Source organism: Hoplias malabaricus, chromosome 10 (assembly GCF_029633855.1).
Source record: "Hoplias malabaricus isolate fHopMal1 chromosome 10, fHopMal1.hap1, whole genome shotgun sequence".
NCBI classification, from domain to species: Eukaryota; Metazoa; Chordata; class Actinopteri; order Characiformes; family Erythrinidae; genus Hoplias; species Hoplias malabaricus.
The window spans coordinates 10232394-10244269 of NC_089809.1; the positions used below are offsets into that span (position 1 = coordinate 10232394).

Consider the following 11876-nt stretch of genomic DNA (forward strand, 5'->3'; position numbering starts at 1 on the left):
TATTTTTTAAGATGGTTTAAATAGGTTATTAACTGTTTATTTACTAATGTCCAAAATATTTATGCAAATGCGCTTTGGTTGCAAGCAGACCTCAAATGTCTTTATATGGCATTGTGACCCTAGAATATTCATTCATTCATTATCTGTAACCGCTTATCCAGTTCGGGGTCACGGTGGGTCCGGAGCCTACCCGGAATCATTGAGCACAAGGCGGGAATACACCCTGGAGGGGGCGCCAGTCCTTCAAGGGCAACACAGACACACACACATTCACTCACTCATTCACACCTACGGACACTTTTGAGTCGCCAATCTACCTACCAACATGTTTTTTTGATCCTAAAAAATCATTTTTTCATTAGTAGTGCTTAGCTGACGTAGCGTAGCTACTATTAAACTTAATGCATTTGGAGTGTTCTGGTTGTATTTCTCTAATGTAATGTGTGAATCCTTGAAAAGAGATGCATAGATCTAGTCTGCCTGAGAAAGATCATACAGGTTTAAGAGCCATACTTGGCAAGGCTGCCTGCCTTTGAAAGGAATGCGATCTCAGATGCTGTACCCAGACTGAAAACAGGCCTAAATGATGAAAGTATAGATACTGAATATCCCCATCTTTTTGTTTTATGTATAGAAAATGCTGAAGTGCACAGATTCTTCAAATAGATTTTAATCACTTAATACCATGTAAATGAAACTTTCAAGGAGATTGGATTGAGATTGGCATGTATTCTTGGTATCCAATATATACAATGTGTGACAGCTGTGTATATGTAGAGTTATTTAACCTCACTCGTGACAGTGCGTGGTGCTTCAGGGCTGTGTAGCACTTTGAGCACTGTGCGCCTTTCCTTTATTTTCTCAGCCACTCAGTGGCCCATTAGAACTATTATTGTTCTGCCATGATTGCACTGAATATGCTTTAGAGAAGTAAATTATGCCCGGAATAATGCCCTCTCTGTATGGGTTTCATTTACTGGGTCTGTGTTACGTTGTGCCTGCCTGAGTCATTGCACTCTAATGGGTGAACCCAGTGGCCTGAATGTGTGTTTTGTGTGTGTGTGTATAAAGCCTCTGCTCACACACTCCCCAAAGACTCTGAAGTCCAGCACACACAAAAACACATACAAACATGCAGAAACATCACACATACACACAAACTAAAAGCATGCATGCATGTTCATCTACACCACTGCTAATCCAAAACGTCCCTACACGAGCACTTTTGTAGTCCTTTGCTTGCACACTGAGCTGAGTAGAGACTATACATGATGTTTATCATTGCACTTGATTGGCTACTTGTAAGCCGGTTGTAAAATCTCTACCTACAGTAGCGACAATGTTTATTATTTTTAATTTCCGACTCACAACGGCAGCTCGTGAAGTTATGCTGTGTTTTTTTGAGGAGGTTCAAGTGATCCTTGGTGAAAAACTCCAACGAGAGCTGGATGGAACAACAAGGAACAGAAAAACTCCACAGCTCTGTATGAAATGGTGTGCGGAACTGCATTTAGTCCCACAAAATAACAACAACAACATCACACGGATACACGATGAGCAAATATGACCTCCAAAGCCTGTGGTTTCCTTTAGAGAAGGCTTTTTGTGAGGTCACTGGCTACATTTTTGGGGCCACAGGGGTTTTCTTGTGAAAAACCAAAAATGGACCAATGGAATAGAGTTGAGTATAGTAGGTACCACGCAGTGGAAAAGTGCCATAAGATTGATTATCTAGTAATAGTGTTATATCTGGGAATTATTAGACCGTAAGCAAACAGCTGGTGTGTTGGATGCAGGAGAAATGGACAGCCATGAAGACTTGATCAATTTTGACAAGGGCCAGGCTGTTATGGCCAGCCAATTTGGCCCAAAATGGAAATGCTTGGAGATGATCCCATTCAGCATTTCTGAAAACCCACTGATTGTGGACCACCATGAGGTAACAGAAAGCTGGGGGTGCAACTCTCATTGAACTGTAAAGGAGACAATGGCTAGTCCTGTTTGGTCTGAACCCACCGAAGGGTGACTGAATAAAAGAAGACAAACTACCTACAAATGACTCTAATTTCAGAAGAAATATTGGGCAGGCAAGTGTCAGTATGCAGCTGACCATAACCAATGTCTGCTAAAAGATATTTCTCAGCACCAAAACAGCTGTGGCAAACACATAAAGAAGAGAATCCACATTCACCAAGGAACTACTGATCTATTATTTGTACTCAGGTGTCATGCTACAGCAGATGAAATGGTTTGACATTCTCACTCTATGGGAGAACATTGAGTGTATGACCTAACAGCCAATTAGAAGATGCTTTAGACACTGAGCCCAGTGTATAGAGTAACTCAATACCAAAGGTCCTGTTACGGACCAAAATGGGTGTTGGTTGCCTGATGTCATGGAAATGAAGCCAGGAATTGCTCAAATTTTGCTTCATGCTTTTCTGTGGTGATTATACCAGCACTGTGTACATAATTGAACACCTGGGTCCAAAACAGGTGTACAGGGTGTTTTGGAATTATAGAGTATGCTTAGCATGCCTTTATTAATTTTTCATAACCGCTAATCCAGTTCAGGGTCCCAGTGGGTCCGAGAACACACCCTGGAGGGGATGCCAGTCCTTCACAGGGCGACACACACTCACACCTATGAACACTTTCGTCCACCAAAAACACATGTTGGTAGGTGGATTGGTGACTCACCCGGAGGAAACCCACGCGGACACATGGAGAACACACCAAACTCCTCACAGACAGTCACCTGGAGTGGGACTTGAACCCACAACCTCCAGGTCCATGGAACTGTGTCAAATGTGACGAATTGTCAAATCTGTAGTTAAGCCTTTGTATTAGCTAGGAAGCAATTGGACTAGAGTTTACTATGTTGTTTGTCCTGTTATGAATTTTGTGTCACTACACTATATTTATGAACACTGACATTAAAATCACTATGTTTAAATCGTTTAAACCAAAACACACGTCTAAACCTCACACATACTTTTGTATACAATATTATCTTCAAGAACAGAATAAAGAATGTTTGAATTTTTTATTACAATAAAAAATGCTTTTAAACCTATTTTTAAACTAGTAAATACGACCAACCTAGCATAATTAGCGTAAATATGACATCAATTAACAAATAAAATGGTAAAGAAAATGGTGATTCTCTCTTTACACAGCACAAAATGGATGCTGAAGACAATGTTATTTTTTACTTTGTTGTTTTTTTTTCAGATGTAAATAATAACAATATCAGCTAATGATCATTAACAATATAGGCTCATGTAATGGTGACACATTGCTCTTAAATCCTGCAAATACATTCATTTTACATGATTCCGGACTTTATCTGGAGGAAAATGTGTGAATGAAAAATTAGTCCCAGGCATTATGCAGACTTTATCTTCCTAGTAGCGCCGTAGTAAAAACTCCAGGTCAACGCATATGTAAATAGAGCCACTAGTGCTACTCCTACACATGCTGCACACATCTCTTGACCTGAAACTCCAGAGTTTCTCCAGAGTTCATGGGTAAAAGAGGCTCAAATATATCAAAAGAAAACCCAATCTGGCATTTCCATAATTGTTGCCTGCCCTTTGGGGAGTCTAACAATGTAACCGCCACTTACTTTAACCTTAAAGCCTTTGGAAATACAATGCAAATCTCACCATTCAAATGAGGACCATGAAAGACACTCAGTAGTATTATCTAATTTTAATATCCCTCCAAACGCTTTTCAACCACCTATTCCACAACTGCAAAAACAGGGTCAAGTATATGCAGTTAAATATCAAAGCATGACGTGAACAATATCATCTGTTACATATTTCAAAATGAATGAATTATGTCCATGCACCAATGCAAGACTGAGAGAGCCTGTCTAATGTCAGTTTCAGGCAGTGTTACTAAAAACATGGCCAGTTAAGTGTTGCTATGTTAAGGGGAATTGGTCATGTTTTGCAGTATTCTGTAGCCTGTATTTTATCCCGCAATCTTCAAATTTTATATAATTTTGAATGTTTTTGTTCACCACTGAACAAATGCATACATATTTAAGTGTCCCTGTGGTGTCAACCAGTCTAGAAATCCATCTATAAGCTAATAATAAGAATAATCAACCCATAGCTTTAGTTAAACTGATGGACATCTGAGACAAATAGAGTCTGTTTACTGTCAAATACAGGCATATTTGCAATGAATATTGGGCCATTTTGGCAAGTTTCTGCCTAGGTTTTATAATATAGTGTATAGGCAGGAACAGAAAAAAGACCTAGATTCCACAGAAGTGTGAAATTGCACACAGAAAAGTGTGCCGACTGTGCACTCTTATTTTTCCTGTGTAAATGGTGTAGTGAAGCTGACCATATCTCTTCTTCTTCAGGTTCTTTTGTGAATGGTCATCACAATGGGTCAGGAGCAAAAGCAGGACTGTTCACGGGCAGCTGTAAGTCAGACAGATCACGCCGTGCGGCTCAGACCATCAACGACGACAGTGAATACTCAGGAGAAGGGCCTGTAAGAAAGAGGTGAGTGTTAATCAGTTATTTATCATACACCTTGCTTTCATTTTTTTCCCCCTGAAACTAAAATAAGTTTATGCCTCACACAGAAGGTCCCTTGCAGTGGCCATGTCTCTAACAGTAGTTTTAAACAGAATCTCTGATACCAGAATCAGGAATGCTTTATTGATCCCAGAGGGAAAGTGTTGCAACCGTTTATGTAAAAGAATAAACACTCTAAACTCTTAAAAACTAATCACTCTAAAACTAATAATTGTTTCAAAGAAAAAAAAGAGAGAAATTTGCAATATGTACACATTTAAACTCTTAAAAATACAGTAAAGTGGCTGTAATAAAAAATATGGAATATGCTGTATAAAGCTGTTCAAATTATTGCACACAAAATTAAGAAAAACGAATTACATTATTATTGTTATTGCACATATAAACAGTGTAATTTGATACTGAGTATTACATCCAGGCAACCAGGTGACAGTGTAGTGGCTGTTTCATAGTGTAAAGAAGACTCAATGGAAAAAAATTACTCAATGCTCCTATAACTGGGTTGAAAATTCCCTAAAACTGCAGTTATAACTGTAGAATATATAATATATAATAAAATTATATATATATATATATATATATATATATATATATATATATATATATATATATATATATATACACACATTTTTGATCACAATTATATATTTTCTATAGGCTCCCGCAGAATTTTTCTCATACGGAGTTGTTGGGCATTTGTTTGGTAACTGTTTAGGGTGATTATGGCTCTAAAATAATGTCTCAATATTTCAGGGTATTTATGTGTTAATGATATATTTGGCAATTTGACAAAACAATGAACAGAAAGATATTTTATTAATTTCAAGTACGTACAACAGCAATTTACCAAGATGAATTTTGTATAAAATGTAACATATTTACCACAAAACTCAAATGCATAAAATTTACTGCATGCATATAAACATCAAATATAAAGTATTCTAAAATTCCCTTAAAACTTAAACAGTAAATAAGCAAACTAAAAATTGATGGTGTTGGGTCACTGGTCTGTCAGCATGTGTTAGAGCTCATAGGCTATTGTGCTATCCTCATGGCATTTTTTGAATTTCCTCGTATTCAACTGAATGCTTTTCCTTGAGGTGGTGACACAGATTAATTGTTTTCCTGTTTTGTTAAAGGTTTCTTGTGTAACTTACATTTTATTGTGGTATGGTGTACATCTACTATTGTAACCAAACCACCTCCACACAACTGAAGTCGCTTGCCCCTTCATCACAGGGCCACTTTCTGCTACATTTGTATTTTATATATATATATATATATATATATATATATATATATATATATATATATATATATATATATATATATATATATATATTCATGATAAAGATTTTTGTAATTGTTTTAAATATTATATTGATATCATCTGGAATTATACCGCCTTAGTACCTGTTTGGTTCTGATAAAAATGTATTAGACTACAGCTGACCAGATTTTGTCAGACTACAGTCGAATTTGGAAAGAATTTCATCAGGCTTTATGGCAGGCACTGTCAGTTAGTCTACCGTCATGTCTGGTTTCGGTCAGGTCCTGATAGGATTTTATCAGGCTGCTGCTGGGCTTGGACAGAATTCTGTCTGGTTTTTTTTTCCAAGGTTTTGTCAGGATATAGCTCTACTCAGATTAAATTTACAACATGGGGGCATGGGGGTACTTACTTCTTTTTACATGTGATCCTCTTTGTTTTTATTTTCATCCTGATTGACCATGTTGGTGTTTTTCTCACTTCCCTTCACATGAGAAAACTACAGGCTGAATTACACACTAAACACAGTGGTCAGCTGATAATGTTAGTCCTGTTCAAATTCAGGCTTTTCATGGTTTTGGAAAATAAAAGAACTCACCTACACACATCTTTTCTTGTACAAAGGCAGAGAGCCAAACCCCCCACCTGCCACTGCATGTACAACCTTGGCAGAAAAGCCCTGAAGCTAGGCTGGTTAGCCTGAGAGTAGATACTCCCGCTGAGGATAAGAGCTCAGAGTTGTCCGGTGAGTCTGTACTCCCATGACATTGTACTGAGGCCCATGGGTCCTGTACACTTTTGCTCATCATGCCAAAGGCTTGGCAGAAAAAGGTGTCATCACTGGCCAAAAGGCACCTGTCAACCGGGGCAGCAGGAGAGCCAGATTGCTGCTTCTGAGAACAGGCACCAGCGGTAAGGTCAGGGAGCTGCATGGCATTTTTGGAGTCTCTGTAGCTCTGTGGTGATTTTAAAGCAGTCTCGATGCATGAGTTTTTTCATTGAGAAGACCTGTAATTGCATACATCCCCTGATAAACTAATCTATTTGAAATAAGCTTGTGTTTCTTCAAGGATTCTTTGCTAGAGAAGCTTTTTTAGGGCTTCTCCTAGAGTTGCAGAGTATAATTCACTCTTGCAGTACTATTTTCAAATCGATAAGGAAAATTGTCCATAAGTGTGAGTGCATGTGTGAATGTGTGTTGCTCTGCGATGGACTGGCGCCCCCTCCAGTGTGTGTTCCTGCCTTGCGCCCAGTGATTCCATGCAGGCACCAAACCAAAAAGAAGTAAATTTAAATGATGAGAAAAAACAGTTTCAATGACCAAAGCACAATCACACACCAAATAAAAACAGTGCTCAAAAAACAAGAGAGGAACAGTCTCCCAGCAACATTAGAAAAAATATCCAATATTTAATACTGGAGCATATTTACAGTACAAGCCTCGTCAATGAAATATGAGGGGCAAAAATACAAAAACAAAAAAAAAAATCATTGATTAATTGTAATTGTGGTAAAATGTACAATTAATCGTGATATTGATTTGTGCTCATATCGCCCAACACTGCTACGTATGCTTTTCATGCAGTTAAGGGACATTACATTGAAAATACATTGAAACTACAATAAACTAAGGTAAAACAATGTGTATCATGATCTTTATGTTTAATTGCTCCCCTCAGCCCTACCCCTCTTTTCCAACAAGAATTGAGACACCCCTAGCCCTAGGCAAAACAGAGGAGTATGGCTAAGTGGTAGGACTAAGGGGTGACATGGCTTTCTCCCTTGGTGTTCTCCTCCAAGTGTGTTTAGCTCCTTAATGAGGTTGGGCTAGATGTAACTCGAAAAGATGTTGTAGTCTGGTATTACACAGAGTAGCATTCAACCCAGTTTGGTAACATCATGTGATTGGAAGAGACCCAAATAAAAATTGTCAAACGACAGACAAATTCTGATATAAACTTGTCAAACAATAAGACATGTTTTTTTAAGGCTGCAGTTGGGATTTGACAGTATTATGTCAGGATGAACAGGGAAGGTTCACCGGCCATATATTTGGGCTCAAATCAAAATTTCAGGCCCAGTTAAAACTCTAATCAGCGTATAGCTGGAACCACCAAGTCCTCAAGCTGAATAAAGAGTCTCCACATTCCATTCCACTGAACACACACTCGACTATTTTACATTATAGCCACTCCAGCTCAAAGAGCTGCACACAGGCTTTCATCTGCAGCTGAAGGTTAATGGAAGCCCAGGCTGGCCTGTGTATTCACTGGAGAAAAGCAGGGGCTTGCTCATGCTCCTGTCTCCGACTGAGCTCCGCTGTGGTTCTCTAAAACCCTCCACTGCTCATTAGGCAGAGCAGGGCTGGATAATTGCCTGAGTGCTGAGACTTTTTGCTGGGCTTGGAAATCTCCCGACTCCCCCTCAGCGCCTCTGCCGTCAGATGATTAATTCTGCGAGTGAAGAGTACATCATCGCCATGCAGAAAGGAGCTGAGAAGGCTTACACATGCACACCTTTTCTGCCTTGGCATGCCTACGTACAATAATATTTATGGTGTCTGAGGGTCTGTTTAATCTTCCGCCAGGCAGTGAATGAAAGATTTACCTGTCATTTCAACAAGCATATACCCTCTGTAGCAGCTGGAAGTGATGGAATTTTGTATGGCATCAAAACCCAAAAATAATATTAAAAGCTGTTTTGATCCATTGATCTTGTCTATTTTGCTCAATGTTCTCTTCTAAATAAAAAAAAAAATGTTTTAATTTGTCAATGCTAATTTCACTCCTGTGGGCTAAGTGAGCTAAGATTCTCACCACAAAAAACTCCAAAGCTCAGGTGCTGAAGCCATATACATACCACTAGTTTTGTGAACGGATGCAATGTCACTGAAGCTCGGTAGGTTTGGAGAATGCAAACTCATTCATTTATTCATTGTCTGTAACCACTTATCTAGTTCTGGGTCGCGGTGGCTCCGGAGCGTACCCAGAAACACACCCTGGAGGGAGCAACAGTCTTTCGCAGGGCGACACACTCACGCATTCACATATTCACTCACACACTAACACCTATGGACAATTTTGAGTCGCCTATTCACCTACCAATGTGTGTTTTTGGGCAAGAACACACCAAACTCCTCACAGACACACTCAAACCCACAACCCCAGGACCCTGGAGCTGTGTGATAGCAACACTACCTGTTGTGCCGCTGTGCCACAGAGAATGCGCAGTCTGAATTGTGTTCTCTTGCATTGTTTAGCATTTCCTCAAACAGTGGCTCAGAATCACCTCCTGTCGGAAGCCAGGATGCATCATTAGTGACTTGCAATTGTGTTGCAATAAGACCCGATATAGAAATAGCTTCTACTCCACCACGTTCAGACTCCTGAATAAAACAGCAAAATACTGATGCGTATTTATATTTATGGGTTACAATATTTTAATGTGCAAAATCCGAACATGCAAGAAATTACTATGTGAAATAACCACTATGTGCACTTTTTAGCATGTGCAATATTAAATAGTTGAATTTATTGTTGTATCTATTTTAGGCTCTATATTGTAATATATTCATTTAATTAGTATATTTAGTCAATAATGATTAAATTAATCCATAAATATAGAACCTAAAATGGATAAAACTAAAACGATACTGTTAGCATGAACCCAATGCACTTAATATCTTTGTTCTATGGACCTTGGTGTACAGTTGAATGATGATCAATTTAATCATGAATCGTGATTTCTCTAGGTCATAAGGATGAGAGTATGCCATCCTTCACACCCAGGGGCGCAAGGCTAAGGCCTAGAGCTCATGAAGGCCAGATAATAGGGTAGTTTTTCTATTTTAGGTAAAACAAGTCATGGACAGGATTCCAACAGGAATCAACCAAAGTTAAATATTTGCTCCAAACATTAATCACCAATAATCCAATTAATTATTTGATTCTGTGTTATTAAATAGGCTAATTTTTTTTTGCTGATCTAGCTCCCTTCTTATAAACATTTCCAGTAGTAGTGCCAAAAACATTTATTATTCTTAGTTGTGGTAACTACTTCACTGTATGACATATCAGTATAACCAAACAGGAAGTATAAACGTTGCACACTTCCTCTGAGGTGTGTGAGGTCTACCGCTGCTTCATTTCGTCCCCCAAGCTTTACAAGGGCCTGGTGTACTTTTTTTGGAGATTATGCTGCTGTTTTAATTGCAAATACGTACATTCTATGTTCAAAACAAGCCCATTGTTATATCCTTTTGAATTAACAGTGTGAAATGTGTTTCTTTTCCTCATGCATATGCATTCGAGTAAAGGTGCATGGCGTTTGTTCTGACATTAAATTCCACTCATTTTAAATTCCACACGTTTTCTCTAACATTTGAGTAGTTTAAGCCTCTATTTTATAACCAGTCATACATTTACAAATGGGTCTCAAAGGAAATATTATTGAGAGATTTCCTTTATCAGTGGCAACAGTAATAATAGTTAGCCATAACACAAACACCATTTTATTTACCATCAAAACAAAAATATTAAAACTCTCAGGGTGTACACAATATATCTCAAAATTTATAAAGATCCTTTATATAAGGGAATTTAGCTCAGACCCAGTGTGGATACAAACCTTTATTTGGACACACACAGCAAGTGCATAATAACTTTGGATGCTCTAGAGCGAAGTCATATGACCTTATATGACCTTATAAAGGCATATCACATATCACCAGCCCTCATAGTTCGCTAGGCTCTGTCTCCATCTTTCAAATACATTACCGATATTTACTCTTGTTTTTAGAAGGCTGTAGAGGCTTTTTATGTCTGGTAGAATTTAATTTTATCTCTGCTCTTCTGCACACTTCCACAGTTGCAGCATATTGTATCTGACACTGAACCTGGCAATCCAGGGAGTCCAAAATTCACTGTGATTGGACAGAGGGCAGGTTCACAAGCCAAAACACCAATAGAGTCCTACCCCAGAATGGCCAAAACCCAAAGAAGAATATTGTGGCTGCATCACCTCTGTCGGATTTGCCAGTGCTTCAACTTAACATGTTTCCTTCACTTCTGATGACACACACCTGATTTTATGATTTAGTACAGTAAATATATTACAGGGTGCTCCTTGACCCCGATGATTTGGAGTGGAATTCAAAAGTCCAAAAAGATCAATTCAAAAAGACCAAATCCCTATTGCTTTTTTTAATTGTCATTGAGTCTAACAAAATAAAGTGAATGCCCTGCCTATAATAAGTCACTATTATAGCATTATGTGCTTCAAATGTTGAGATTCAGAAAGGACTGGGAAGTGATTTTTTATGGATTTTATTACAGAGTTTACACAACATAATGGAAACAATAGGAAATATGAACATATCAATTACAACCAGCGGGACTGTTTTGTGTCCACTGTGTAGGTTAAGTTGTCCTTGATCTAGTGTTCCATTTTGAACTGTTTATAGTGGGAAATTGGCTCATTCTTGAAGAAATACAAACACACCATCCTGCTGAATGTATAAGAACAGGCCTCTTGTTGGAAGGTTTATTAAGTGCTCTCAAAAGTAAACTTATCCAGATGTTACATTCAACATGTGCTGTAGGTTTTTTGTGAATTCTCCTCATGTGGGAATTTCTGTGGTTGTTTTTAGGATCAACATTTTTGGCTGCCATGACTTTGTAAATGAAGCAACTCTCTAAGTGTTGGCCCTATCATCAGGCGATTGCAAGTCCCTTGGCCAACGCAAAGGGAATATAATTGCAGTCTTGATTCCATCATTTAAATTGCCAACACGATTGAGTGTTAGGATAATAGGATTATATCATTAGGATTGTAATGTGCAGGAGAAGTTGTGTTAGTGTGTGTTTCCATTGGCAGTAAAGCAAGGCCATGACTAAATGCAAATGAATTAAGGTAAAACTCTGGCAGCAGTTCAATAGCAGGCAGTGGTGCCAAGCATCTCACACAGCATTAAATAATATGACACATTAACACAGTTTGAGTGTTCAGAGCGATTTATTCAAATTGAAATAATACAATTTCTTTAA

At 38.3% G+C, this 11876-nt stretch overlaps 1 protein-coding gene across 1 annotated transcript in view; it reads left to right on the forward strand.

The window, feature by feature from the left end:
- The window catches only part of jarid2a (jumonji and AT-rich interaction domain containing 2a), a 105470-nt gene that overhangs the window by 31808 nt on the left and 61786 nt on the right, over positions 1–11876 (forward strand). The window contains exon 3 of the mRNA XM_066682931.1: positions 4382–4526. Within this exon, the coding sequence (XP_066539028.1) occupies positions 4382–4526 (145 nt within the window). The remainder of the gene's footprint in view (positions 1–4381; positions 4527–11876) is intronic.